The 15,214-nt window shown below is 41.7% G+C and overlaps 1 protein-coding gene across 1 annotated transcript in view; it reads left to right on the top strand.

Moving 5' to 3' along the window:
- SLC12A8 (solute carrier family 12 member 8) overlaps positions 1-15,214 on the top strand; it is an 838,951-nt gene that overhangs the window by 692,670 nt on the left and 131,067 nt on the right. The window contains exons 9-10 of the mRNA XM_078682439.1: positions 6,039-6,185; positions 10,778-11,699. Coding sequence (XP_078538565.1) covers positions 6,039-6,185; positions 10,778-11,699 — 1,069 coding nt within the window. The remainder of the gene's footprint in view (positions 1-6,038; positions 6,186-10,777; positions 11,700-15,214) is intronic.

Here is a 15,214-nt window from a genome sequence, read left to right on the forward strand (position 1 = left end):
TGTTTAAGCAGCTTAAAAAAGTATAACTAGTCCTTTCTTTACTTAAAATTCAAAAGTGAAACACAGTGGAAGGCAACACATTCTCTGCAACATAGGAAAATAATAGCCTTTACAACAGAAAAAACACTTAAAAAGCTTTAACCAGTTTCCAGGCTGTCACATCTTTGAATATGTCCTGCTTTCCCGCCTCTTCTTTTGTTTTGAGTGTTAACTTTCAGTGATTAAACCTGAACGTGGTGCATCTGAGTGCACCGAACCAGAGACAAACCAAATTGTTAAATTCAGTTGATGAAAATCAAGCCTTTCTGAACAGTAGGTCCAGTAAATCTTGAATTTAACTTCTGACGGCTTCAAAAGTTCGGGATCTCAGACCTTGCAGGAAATCGAGTACACACACAAAATCAGACAGTGCAGCAGAACATATTCACAAAAAAGCGAAAATAATTAATAGTCACACACAGGATTAATAAACTGAACATCATCATTTTTATAATGCTAAAAAAAATCCACCACCATTCTCTTTGCCTTGTTTACAAATTGAGAGGGACCATTCTTTCAGCTGAGTCTTTACCAGAGTTAAGACTATCCTAAAAGATAGTGCAGAGAGTCTGGAATCGTTGTCAAACCCGAGTCTCTAGTTTATGACTCAACCAATACCTTTTATGCCATCTGATCTGCCAATTCAGAGAAAATGGCTTTCAACACTGATTAACTAGACCAATCCGAAGCTTTCATAATACTTTGAGTTTGGCACAGTCTTTAAAGGCATTGGAAAGTGTCCCAAAATGAGAGACCTCAATGCCGCTCTCTGTATGGCATTATAGTTCTATCATGCCATAGTAAAGACACCGGGCCAACAAGACTCGTCATGGATGCTAACTCAGTCTCTATTTTTTATTCTTTTGTTTATAAGAAAGATTATATGTACACAGACATTACATCACTATAGAGTAGGTATTCACTAATTCAAATACCTAGTGAGAACTGCGTAATTTTTTCCAACAGTAAATAGTCCACCGTTATGGAATCAGAATAGGCAAATAACATGTTCGGAAGCATACAAGACCAGACACACCCACAAAATTAAACAGTCCTTTCATCTTGAATAGAACTCTTGAGAAATTCACTCCACAAACCTGATGGCAGAGATCAAACAGTCCTTTGCAGAGTTATACTAATTTTGGCTATCACCATTGCAAAAAATATTAGCTTTTGGTCTGATATATCATTTTACAGCGTCTCATCGTTATAACTACAGAATCAGTTTGAACCCACAATCTCGATCATCAGTCAATATTATTCCCGTAATTTAAGCTGGGGCCTCTTCAAGAAAGTACTGTACTTATTTAGCATTTACTTTAGTTCACCAGACAATAAATTACTACTTCTGCTTCAAGGTAATTGCAGAGATACTCATAGCCTTGACCTTCAGAGGCAGTTTGTAGGGCACTAGGCACCTTAATATTGTCAATTTAAAAGGTAAATCTTTCAAGGAAAGATGATTATGTAGACATTCAAGGCACATGTCCAGAACAACTCCCGAGGCCCAACGTTGGGGGAACCTGAGGGTTTGTTCTATTGTAGCACCTGCAAAAAGTGATGCCACAAGTGGGTGGTTCCTGACGGAGGAACTCACTTTAAATTTGTGACCTGATGAAGCTGCCAACCTGTGCTTGTTTACTATTTTATAGAGTTACTCATAGAGGCCTTCTTTGACATAAACAATGTATACAAATTTATATCTGCTACAGCAAAATGAACACTTCTTCCCACAGACCACTCAAATCCATTTTCCCAAGGCAACCTGATGAAGATTGATACCACTGCCTTTGGATAAAAAACACCCTAATGCATTCAGAAATTCTTCTGGGTGCCAGGGACAGGGTCTTTTGAAATGTCGAAACCCTTTATACATACCTTAACACCTTCGACGCTGATGACGAGCTCAGCTCGTCATGAGGTACACCTCTGCTACGCTCATGACGAGCTGAGCTGGTCATGAACGCATAGGTTTCCGTTTGCGGTTAGTGCACAGCGGAAATATGCGCCGCGTCGAAGGTGTTATGGGATCATAAATTGGAAGGTACACCCTAAACACTATCTTCCAATTTGCGATTTGTTATGTACTCGGACACCTATTTTGTGATTTGGTACCTAATTACCGAATCACAATTTAGGTTTGTATATACCCAAAAAGTTTTTTACTGTCACCAATGCTTGAATTTTGTGAGCCGCAGCCTTTCTGACCGCAAAATAGCTTTGTATATAAGGACCATAGTAACTCAAACACACACTTAATTACTGCAGTACATTGAATGTGTGAAACCCATGCTTGGTGCACATTTTCTCCCTGCAGGATCATCTTGCAGCAGTCATTTGAACATGCTTGATGTCCCAGTGTAGACACAATCATGGATATGAGGCATATTTGCACTTTTGGCAGTGCAGCTTGGCATGGGTCTAGGCTCAGCCATAACTGTTTGCTCACCCACTGGTCAGGTAGTTCTGTTCATGGTCACTGCAGACTTTGGGAATTGCCACAGCGAAGGGTGCTAAGGTCAGAGTTGCACTAACGAGATAATGTTACCAAGGAAACGTAGGATCTGCAGGTAAAACATGAAACTTGTATAGTAATCTACAGGTAAAACATTTCTGTGAATGTGCTAGACTCACAAAGCCATGCAACCAAAACAGGAAATTCCTAAGGCAGAGTTTAAAGGTTCAGCCCCCGCATGAGAGATGTAAAAACAATGACTTAGCTTAGATAAACTTCGGACAGAACTTGTCTGGGGCAATGACTGGCGTAGAGGCTTGTTAAATAAAGTGAGACTCCTATATATGTCAACTGTCCCGATTCAGGCGGGAAACTCACATTTATTAACCCCTCCGCTGCACTGAACATTCTGCGCTGGTGCGGAACGTTCTATTGCACGGGCCGGGCCGGAACGTTCAGCGGACGTGCGCAGCACTACCGAGATAGTGCACGCGACGTCCGCTGAACGTGGCCAGCACTGAAGGGGTTAAAATCCCAAAATGGCTTAATTTTAGCTGTCCCCCTCCTGGCGACAGAGGACAGGCTGACTAGGTGTTACAGACTTTGGATTGCAGTATCTAGGGCACAAATTCAGTGGTCAGCTTGAGAAATAGGAATTAACCAAACAATACGGGCATGGGCCATCGGAGAGTGGGGGATGTGGGTCTATAGTGATGGTCTTTATTGGGGGATGTGGGTCTTTAGTGATGGTCTTTAGATCAGAGTGGAAACATAGAGATTTAGAAGTGGAAACCAACAAGGTGATTCACACGCTATTCACGATGGGTGAGGGAAGGAAAATGGTATCCTGGTTCTATAAATACAAAACAAATTTAGAAGGAGTAAGAGACAAATGAAACGCTGATTTTGGGTAGCGAAATGGAGGTGGCAGAAAACATGGGGTTACGCACAGCCTCCATGAAGATTTAAGTACACTCAGTTTATTTACCTTCACAGAAGGTACTTAATTCCTAGAAAGACTCCCAGGAGGTGACGTAAGCATAGGCTTCTTATGCATGGTACTGGATTGGCCAGTGGTTGCTGAGTTCTGAGGAGTCATGAGTTTCATGTGTAAAAGTTTGAGTGGATTGACTGCAAATAACCCTACTTGCTGTACCCCAGGGGAAATAAAGCTTTATCATATTTGTAGATTGAACACTACTGATGGCCAAAAGGGAGATTGTCGTGCCCTGGAAAGCACCAGTCACCACTCACGTGCGCCAGCTGTAGCAAGCTGTGTCAAAATGAGCCATCCTTGAGAGTGTGGCATTCCACAGGGAAGAAACAAGAGGTCTGCGTAAGAAGCTATTGCCAACCTTTGAGACAAGGTATTACAACCATATGTGACGGAGAAAAGAATTGATGACAAACAGGAATGAAAGACTACACTCACTGAACCAGATGCGAAATATGGTTCATTAAAATGGAAAAAATGGGGGAAGCAGTGGAGAACTGTGAAATACTTGAGGTACAACTGTACAGCTAAACACAAACCCAGATGTACTGTTCTGCCGTAGCTGTATAAAACCACCGTTCCACTGCCACCATAATATATTTGAGGACTTCCACTCTGCACTCAAGCCTTATTACTGATAGCAAGCACAGAGTACATATTGTTTCTTGGTTACGATTATGTTTTTGTATTAATATAGTTCCGACTTTTTTACAACAGTGAAAACCAAATATGAAGACGACACCTGTGATGACATTGCAGGGAAATACTGTCCATGTCATTGCGTTTCTGGAACTTTACCAAGTTTATGAATGATGTAAAACAAATTCAATAGAAATGTATATATTTTTAAACTCATAACTGAGTTCACTCATGAAAGACAAATAAAGAGTATGAGCAAGTCTGAGTTTGATTTAGAAACATTGACCTAACTGTTTTACGTAGCCGATACTAACCCGGTGTTTTTCTATTTTACAACCACTCATTCCCTATTTTGCAGTGGATTTGTGGCCTTCTACTGTCATAAGAATATAACGGGGTACAAATAAATTCCAAATTTGATAAAGTTTGTGGGACCGTGTACACAAAATTTCTTCGACATTAATATTTACACTTAATAGTAATCATAAAGTGTGAAGTCACTAAAATACCCATGATTCGAAAAAGTCAAAATATGTCACTAGTTATGTTTACCCGCAATAGTAGTTAGTATAGTGATAGTCCCTTATTTGCATTGTGAAACAGTAATGTTTTGGTCAAATAACAGATTGTTCCTTTGAGGTTGGCCAGTCTGTGTAATTTTTTTCTTACTTCATCGGACGCCTGAAAATGACAGCAGTTACTTTGAGGTCAATTGTAATCAAATCAGTGTGTCCTCAGGGTGCTTTAGAGATGATTTGGTAAACTCTCCAGGTGAGCTGTACAACTAAAGTGACTTGACGTCAACGGAGACAGGATACTAAGTTCTTGCAGATAGACCATTACATTATTGATATTGGTTGATAGTGACCAGCAATTACTGCACTTTATAGACTTGAGTGAACATTCGCCTTAAAAGTTGTTTTAAGTGGTCAATTAGGTTGTTCTTTACCTGTGGTCATCAATTATCTTTTGGGTGATCTTCAAATGTGAACTCAAGCCCTCAACTACTCATATTTTCCTTCAGGAAGAAGCATTTTCTTTATCAATAAACTTAGTTGTCTTTTGTGACGCACACTTTTTGACAGTGATATGTTTGCAGGCACATTCTGTTTACAATTATAGGTATATTTTCGAAATATGCCACAGGGACTGGATTGCTCATGTGTTTTTGGTCGCATTAATTTGCATACCCATTGCTGTCATTCAGAGATCAACAACAAACCAGTCTAATGTGTTAAGATATTTACAAAATACAAAGAACAAGGTTTTTCATTCTTAGCAGGCCGTTTTCATGCCTGAAAAATAAAAACAAAGATTGCATTGTCGTCTGCTTTACTCCAGAAAGAAAATAAAAATACCTATTTTGCCAACTTGATGCTCAAACTAACCTTATACTTTTTAGCTTAGCCGTCCAATGAGGGTTACGTTGGGCCTTTGTGATGGGTGATCCCAGTGAAGTCAATTGAGGATAAGTTTTTTGGGAATCTAAGCTAGTTTGCAGGTGGCCCTCTCCATTCAAGTCCGTGGTAAGCAAGTATTTGGCATGCTGGGCGAGTGAGTAGAGCAGTATGGATTCCACTGATTCCATTTATAAAATGGAAGATAAACAGATACTTACAAAAGTTAAAAGTAAGATAGATGGAAAGAGTTTTTGATTAGGAACTCCAGAGACAGTAAAAATTTCATAGTAAGCAACAACCTGTTATAATTTTGAAAAATATATAAGTTCCTATATTAGATAGAAACCATCTACTGTACTTTCTTTCACTAAGCAAGGTCTTTTCACTTAGAGCCTTCTTTTATGTGCTGGTTCATTCACACTTGTGGTTATCCTAATGCCTAATTAAAAAAGATGAAAGACCTTCAAAGCTATACACCTACTTTTAATTTTCCGTTTTGCTTCCATTATAGGTGTCCCTTGTGGGGTTCCTGTTTTTGCTGGGGCTGTATATTTCATCGTTGGCATCCTGTATGGGCGGTCTGTATGGAGCACCTCGAATACTTCAGTGCATTGCTCAAGAAAAAGTAATACCAGCCCTTGCACTCCTTGGACATGGGGTTAGTTATATAATATGGAATAAGTTATTATGAGAAGATTCTGCTTCAATATGTCTTGGGAGAGAAAGTTCTTTCGAGATGCCATGGGACAGTACCAGCTCAGCATTTGTGAGCCATAGAATATATTAATGGTCCCCAGTTACCAGATTAGTACAGTACTACTTGCTTTATCTCCGTCATCACCCTTTTCACATTATTCCTTCTGGCATTTTCATTAACTGCTTGATTAACTTTGATCCTCTCACAGCGGATGACAGTACGCCCACCCTTCATTCTCTTAAATCAGGGTCTACATTAGAGACCTGCCGGGCTCAGATCCTTCACTTGGCAGTGGATGAACTAGTCTTTCCTATTGGAGTCTGTGTGCGTTGTTTTGTCTTGTAAATGGGTTTTGGTGATCCCACTACTTACAAAATCTAGTTTCATCTGTAACATTTGGTCTTTATCTGTATGAACTGTTGCAGCCAATGTAATGGAAAAAGAAGCTTATTGCATTTAGTGATGCAAGCAGCATTCTCTACTGCCTAAAGTGACTTTGGTTCTCTGCATGGCACTGAGGTCACGCTGTTCACTTCCACAATAAGCTAAGGGTCATTTTGGATCATGGAGGATCTACTGTCCTAATCTTCGTGGGTCTGTCTGCAGTCTTCGATACTGTAATGCATTTTACTCACTGGATTCAGAATTAGTACTTAGGCCTTCCTTCATTATGGGACCTACCTAAGCTGTTGCTCTTCCTCCTTTTCAGCCCTACTTCGCCATCTTTCATGCGGCATTCTTCAAGGCTCCTCTCGGAGTCCTACTCTATTTAATTTGTTTGTAGCACGCTTGGCTATACTCATACAATCCTTCAAGTTTTCTTTTAAGGCTAATGCTCGCTTTCATAAAGCAGCTTAAAATTTACCTAATCTGTCTGTCTGATTAACCTTTTTTGCTGAAAAACCGGGTCCTCTTGCTGACCATACAAGTTTCTCCCTTCTCCTCTCCTATTCCATCATTCATCTTACTTCCTCCTTCAGTCTGATGAAGATTTACTGTTCTAAATCTTGTCTCCTTGTTATCTTCTCAAACTGTTACTTGTTACTTGTACTTGTGTTATGCAAAATGCACTCGGGTGCTACTGCATTATTCAAGAACTTCAAATAAATAAATATTAATGCAACCTAAATTACATGTGGTCAGACTGTAATCTTCAGATTGTTAAGGCCAAATTTTGCATTTGTCTGCCTGGGGTTTTTGAATTAGAAAATTCTCTTGAATTCATTTCTAATAAGACAAAAGTACATCTCACCGTACCTGCTACTATGGTTGGTGGCCATTCAACATAGGTACTTTTCCCTGACTGTAAAAAGTGTACTGAATTAAGTGTTTCTCTTTAATCATTCATTGTCCCTATCCCCACAGATCAACACCCTCATTTCTAAATGTTTTTAAGGATGTTAATAAAAATACTTCTACACCTAACTGCATTGTACCAGTACAAAGTACTTCAGTTAGTGATTGGTTCCTCCTGGGATAGACAACTGTCACTCACTGTAACCTTGCCTCCTAGCCTATCCAACCAAAATGCTGCCAGTCACCTATTGCTAAACCTCTCACAACATGCTCCCATTTCGTGGCACCTTACCGAGGTGCATTGATCACCTTGCCAAGAGGCACTGGTCTCCAGTAGCAAAGTGCTATGCACAGGAGGAGCCTTTGCAGCTGCACAAGGCAGGGGATAGTAAGGGAGCCATCTTGTGCAGAGGGCCTGCTTGTGTTATGCCCCGTGTTGGATTCTCTAATTATCATTACTCAGGCTGTTGTAAATTCCGAAAATCTCCGAAATTCTAACAGTCACATGAGGCGAACTTGCCTTCTCCTGAGTCACATTAAAAATTAGAACTTCTTGTCACTCTGTTTTTTATAAATGGGGCGAATGGCCCACTGACATGCCGTAGTTTTTTTAAAACCCGGTTACATACAGTTGGCTACCTTATCAGTCTTCTCTAGTTCCAGGACACGTGCATTGTGCAAGTATCGTAATTAAATACATGAAATGCCATCAAGCAAAGCAGGATGCATTCCGATTATGACATCAGATTTGTTCTTATAACTGAGGCCATCGTTTACTATGTTTTAGTGATGGTTCTAACCAAGTGTCTCTCCCCACTGCAAGATGGCACAGCAACAGTGCTAATCAACCTTTGTGGGCAACAGTTCTCTGTGAACACAAAGCTAAAAGGTGTTTGGGGTTGTGCTGCCATGCTTTTTTGCGTGGATGTGGCTGATGACGTTGACGCGTTACATGTGGTTAATACCACAGAGTGCTATTTTTGGCTGTTCGTGCAGAGAGCAGTGCTTCAGATCTTTTATCGGCTCTCCTCTGCTTTGAGCAAATCTTTGTGAACCTCGGCCTAAGTGACAGATACAGAGCTGTAGACTCTAATGAGTTTGTAATGTCCAAACCTTATTTCCCCTCTTCACATGGTTATGTTTTGGGGAATTTCCTGTCTTGTGCTGTCGGGTCCACCCACAAATGAGAGAAGTGTCAGAATACACAATCGTGGGACATCTTTTATTATTTATTAATTATTGAAATTCTGTATACTATTGGCATCCGATTGTCAGGAATCAGTTCCTAAGGTTGGTTTTAACAAAACACACTTGGAATTACATGGCAGTATGGGTAATCCAGAATTTGGAGTGTTACACAAGCTATGTTCCTAAATTAAGATTGTTGTGAGGATTTCATAAATAGCTTTCCTTCATCGCCGTTATTGATTAATTAGATTTTTTTCTTTTAAAGTGGTGCATGGTTCATACACAATGAAAATGCATTGTAAGCCGAGGCTTGTTTGATGGCTTGGGTATTGTAGATTTTTCACTAGCTAACAACCAGTTTATATCTCTGTGATTGGAAAAGTCTGACAGGTGTAATGCCGTTTTACTTTCATAAGCTTGGCTTCAGTGCAACACCTTAGAAATTAAAAACTTGCCAGCTGTTTTTCTTTTTTCCCCAGTTACTTTCACTATTTCTTTTATTTTAGCTGTTAGGTTTTTTAAGGAAAATCTCAAGGAAGAATGAGCAGAATTTGAATACCTTTTTGAGCTTTTCCACCTCTTTCCCCCACTATTTGCAAGAAGAAGGAAACATCAAAAATAGGAAGTATTGACCACCACTTAGAAACTTGCAAATGCTGTGGTGCAAAAACATGTTGTTCCCCAATCGGCCTTCCTATGAAAACAAAAAAAGGGCCCTTTTATCACAGCAAACCTTTTGTTGATACCATATTTAGAAAAAAAACATTCTTGCACACAGATTCCCATTTGAAAATACAAAAAATCTTACTACATTATAGCTATATTTTTGCAGTCTCCTCCCTCCAGGTTAAATCAGAATTTATGGATACCTTCGCAGTCCGAAACATGTTAAGGAATAAAAAGGATACAAATCAGGCCTGGAAATCTTTTGTGGGAAAAAGCTATGTATGGAGATTTCACTGTAACGAAAGAAGTGGTTTCACATTGCCTCACACGCTTATGGCTCATTGCTTTTATTGGTCCGTGCTTTAATGGGAATTGTAGCTTTTATGCTCATGTTGATTCGTGGATATTGTTGTTTGTTCATGGAAATTTAGAGCTGTTGAGTTAAGAAAGCAGAGAAGGTAAAGCCTTATCTTTGCCTTAACAAAACTGAAAAGTCCAGTAAGGAAAGTAAGGATTTTTTTTATTCAGAGGAAGGATTTTAATGGCTAACACAAGGTTTTCAGCACATACATATGTGCTGGACTTTATTGCCGAAACAATGTCGCTTATAAGAAGCCAAGTAGTGTTCTTTTTTAGAAGTAGTTAGGCAGTCTCTGGTAATCGGGGTTATCTGAAAAATAATTGTTATACAAAATCATTATTATGATCGATATGCTATAATTTCTCTGTTCAGCAGTCAATTAAATGCTTCTCATAAGTGGGAATATTTGCTCAGTTCTCTACAACACATTTTGTTCTTTTCAAAATGTTATTTGAAATGTCAATACATTAATATGCTTTTCACTTTAAAATAACCGTGAAATGCTTTCTGTAACTGTTCTAAAAGGATTTCAGCATAGCATAGACTTTTACCCAATATAGCCTTAGAGTGTGTCGTAGCAGGCTCTCCCGGCCATTAAAGTCCCGCTCCATCGTTAAAGGCCCCATCCAAATGTGAAGGCCTTCAATAAGGAAGTAGACCTTTAATGGCCGGTGGAGCCTGCTGTGAAGGTCTCTAAGGCTATTAGAACATTTCACCCATAGAGGGCAGAATGTTCTAATTTGTAAATCCAAGGCCTCACGGAGTCCGAGGGTGTGGAAATCTCCTCGGGCTCCATGAGGGCTTTGTTCACAGCAAAAGCTGTGAACAAACATTGGAATGTTGATGCTTCGGCCTTCGACTGGCCATTAGAAGCCCAGAGCACTCTGCTATCTTCAATGGAGCGCTCGACATTCCAATATCCTAATATAACGTAATAATTTTATTCATATTGTAAAGGGTAATTTCATGTTGTTTAGTTTTGTTGCTGTTGAATGCTATCTAATAACGTTTATATTGTGTCTTCATTTTACCTCCAAAACAGAGAGGTCCAAATAAAACACCAGTAGCTGCCATTGTCTTGACAAGTCTACTCACAATGGCATTTGTCTTTGTTGGCCAAGTGAACGTACTTGCTCCTATCGTCACCATAAATTTCATGTTGACGTACAGTGCAGTCGACTATTCCTATTTCTCTCTCTCCATGAGATACAACCTTCATCAGGAACGCCAGAGCAGGAGAAGAGGTTCAAGGACCGTTGGCTCCTCCAAGCCTCTCATTTCTGCTAAGTCTCCTCGCTACGGATCGGATGGCATTGTTTCAGAGAGTTACGCTGGCACCTTGCTGGAATTCACAAAAGATATGGACCAGCTTTTCAAAACAGTTTCCAAAGATACCATTAATGGTAAGACAAAGGAAGAAAAACAAAAGGACGAGCCCAAAAAGATCAAGCAGGGGAAAACAAGGAAGCCTGCGAAACAGACACTGCAAGATAGTTTTCTGTTGGATCCCAAATATAACTTTGCCCTTCCACAGGAGGGCTTTACTGTGCAGGAAGTTATTAATGACCACGAAAGTAGTACTGTTCCAGTAGGAACTAATTTGCAAGAACACAGCACTGTCCAAGAGAATCCTAAGGTACAAGAAACTGCTAATGTACTGGGGACACAAACTGGTTATGTTACTGTGCAGGAAGTTATTAATGTCCACGAAAGTAGTACTGTTCCAGAAAGAACTAATTTGCAAGAACACAGTACTGTCCAAGAGAATACTAATGTACAAGAAACTACTAATATGTTGGAGGTACAAACAGGTTATAAGCCGAGACAGAGGTTTTATGAACAGATTGAACAGAATGACAATGATCCGCATCAAGGAGAATCTGCAGAATGCAATGGAGAGATAATCGGGAATGGAAGACACATCTCTGCAGATCTGGGAAACTCGCAGAAGCAGACGAATGAAGGTAATCATTAGGACAGCAGTGATGCTGAAAGTAAAGCATGTCTGTGTTTTCAGAGGGGAAAAAACAAATAATTGTTACTGCTGCGGCTTTCGGCCTTAGGCTGTAGGCCATCATAATATTGCCATCTCACTGTGATTCATGGGAACAATTTTCATTTTAGATTTGAGGGTAGAGCTCATGGTGACAAAGTTTAATGAAAAGAGCAAATGCATGTTACATCTCTGTGGGAGCCTGCCTGTACACAGGTTCATGGTAACATGGGAGAAAGCATCAAATGCATTTTCTTGTTCCCTTCATTTGAAGACACATTGTAAGACATTAACATGCAGTTTCATGTCCTATACTACAAAATGGTTTTCTCGGCTAAGCCTCTGGACCTTGGGTTTACTGATATTTCAATATGGCCTAACATCCCATGTTTTATATTGATGTCGCCTTCTATTAAAACTCCGAAGTGCTGGTACATCTTCAAGCAGCTTCAGGATAATTGCCCACTGAGTAATGAATTAAAACAGTGTTTTGTTAACTTACCTATAAAAAGTTTGTGTTTCATCGTAACAGTAGTAGGATACCTGAATAACAGTATTGGACAACCTCCTCTGCACATGTTATTATTCTGAATAAAGAATAAAAAGAAGTAAGGGTTTCACCGCTGTGTCAACACAGTTGCATGCACCTGAACTTATAAGGATTTTCCTCTGCTCAGCTCTGCATCTCAAAGAGTGACCTCACAGCCTGAATTTGGCATAAAATGAATGAGATGAGGTTGTGGTTATATAGCCAGAGAATAGTTCCCTAACTGTAGTGAGTTTTTTTCTTAAAATACACAAATGTCATACTTAAAGCTGTTGTTATGAAAATTCTTTTTGATAACATGCGCCCAGTACTTAGCAGTTACTTTGGCGATATTAGACTTCACAGTAAATCTGCTTCATACCAAAGTTCATTTATATTGTCCAAAAGAAATAACTCAGGGATATGCTTTAGTTAAGGAAACTAAGCTCTCTTATACTTAACCTTGAAAGAGGCGCCTCCTAATCATCCCTGTGGTCCTTAGGCTTAAACAGTAGTCGGAGAACAACAAATGTTTATATCAACAATCCACCAATACTCTTGATTAACTCTAGAGCCAAGGCATGAGCAGAAGGAGGCACCCTAGCAATGATCTCATAAAAAACAATTTCCAGAGCAGACACATTTGAAGTTTGGTGTGCCGATAGTTTAGAAGTGTATCTGGCAGCTAGTGGTGGAGAACTTGAGAATAAAAGAAGAAATTAGTTTAGGTAGAGGTAAACATTAAACAAGAAAGAGGCAGTGGTTGATCCTTGAGGTGCCCCAGCTTTGAATTTGAAGTGTTCCTATCAGAAGAGAGCAAGTGAGATGATGAGAGACCGGTCACGTCATTGAGATTAGCAGCAGGCATCTAATGGTGGCTACATATTTTCTCGAATGAAGTAGTAGTACAAAGCAGTACTAGTTTGTGGCTATTGCTGTAAGATGTCTTCCCTAGTTTTTCTGGGGTCATATTGTTCGACTTTAGTAAATAAACATAAGATATTAGCGAGGTGGGTTTGCAAAGGTGTTTTAGTGACTGGCATGAGATTGAATGGGATATGTTTGTCAAGGTTTGTGAGGAACCCTTGTCATTCCTAGGTAGAAATTTTGAAAATGCTATTGTTGGGCTGGTGATTAATGAAGTAGCTAGCAAGAGTAAAAGGAGGGAAGGTCCAGTTTCTTTCTCAGTCCTACCCTAATTAAGTTACTTATGGGAGCTATTAGTGTTTGAGCTAATGTTATTTTATGTTGAATTTATTGATAGAGCACATTTATGCATAAGCCTATTGCACTGCTTATATAACAAACTGACTAATGTGAAAGGAAGGTGAAGAGCAAAATAAAATGGAGCATGAAAAGAAAAATGACTAATAGCCAATAAGCGACCAAGAAACATCGAGTTACTGATAAATAAAATCCATGTTTGCAAATTGAGTAAGTTGTACTTTGCTTACAAATGGAAAGGTTTCAAGTTCCACGTCTTGGCTGCAACTAGAGTGACGGCTGTCGTATAAAGTTTCCATTCTGGTTTCGAGAAGTAAAAGAAGGGCAGTGTGGGCAGAGTTAGATTTATGTTGGGGATTGTGTCAGGAAAATGTCATACCATGAATTTGGAGTTGACTGACCTACTGCATGTGTGATGGTCATAGCTTTGACAGATACCCTATTTTTTACTGGAAGTCAATGGAGTTAGTGAAAAATAGGGTTGACCTTGTCTTTCAGAGTTGTCATGCTGCTACAATTGGCACCATTTGTCGGCTGTTTAAAAATGTTGCCAGGGGGGCGTGGCCAAGATGGCGTCGGAGTAGGACGCTTTTCCGTGCCTCTCCAGCGCCGATCCGACACAGCTACTTATAGCTTGGTGTCGCCGGCACAGATCGGCCCCCGGACTGTGAGCAGAGGTCCGTGAGGAGTGGCGGAAGGGTCCGGTGCAGCCGGCGGAGCGCAGCGCCACACGTGAAGGCGGCAGAAGCGAGGAAGGGGTGAGGCCTTGGGATCACCGGCCTCGAGTGATCGGGAGGCCGGCCGGAAGTTCGGGCTACAGCGCCGGAGGAGGGAGCCCGCTCACCGCCCACCCGAGGGTCCCCCCAGACGCCGGCGGCTCGAGGCGCACCACGCAATCGGCGGAGGGGGCGCTATCTGCCAGAGGCCGCTGGTGGTGCTTCAGGTCAGGAGGAGAGGGAGGACCTGTCTATGTAGGAGCGTGGAGGCCCACGGGTACCGGCCCGGAGAGACGGTGGAGTCTCAGGGCGCATTCCGGACGCCACGTGTTTTTGTGCCACGAAGCGGGGCCCGGCCGCGCTGCCCTGGAGGGGGATAGTGGACCCAGAGACCAGGGAGAGTGCAGTGGAGAGAGGCAGGGGGAGCGCGTCTGGAGGTCAGGAGGCGGTCTGGGAGTGGAGAGTGGCGGCGCCATTTTTCCTGGCTCCCCCGGTCGCATGAACGCTTAGCGCTGACGCCTGGATAGCTGGACGCTGTGCTTCCCCGCTGCTCAGTTCTCATAGGGGCTTGCCATCGGCGACGGGGGGCTCCTTGTTCCCTGGTGTCTGTGCGTTCTCGCCGATTGGGATCTCGGCGCCCAGGGATTTTCCGGGAGCCTCCGGCCCGAAGTAGCGTGGAGGACATCGAGTAGGGCTGCCCTACGGAGTCGATCAACGCATCTCGAGGCCGGGACCCTGTACCGTTTGGCCTTGGAAGTGTCTGGGGGGCCGTCCGCCCCGACGAGGGCTGCCAGGAATTATGGCTAACCAGGTTCGCAAGGGGCGCGTGGGGAAGGACGGAGCGGCCAAATCTTCCCAGCAGCCGGCGTCCCCCGGTCCCAGTGGGTCGCCAAGAGTGTCCGATGATGAGGCCCCGGCCACCAAGGCATTTATGACCGAACCTTTTGCTTCCATCAAGGAGGATATCTCCGAATTGCGGGCGCAGCTGGCGTCTGACCTCCGTGAGGTGAGGAGAGATGT

Source organism: Lissotriton helveticus, chromosome 3_1 (genome assembly GCF_964261635.1).
Source record: "Lissotriton helveticus chromosome 3_1, aLisHel1.1, whole genome shotgun sequence".
In the NCBI taxonomy this organism is placed as follows: domain Eukaryota; kingdom Metazoa; phylum Chordata; class Amphibia; order Caudata; family Salamandridae; genus Lissotriton; species Lissotriton helveticus.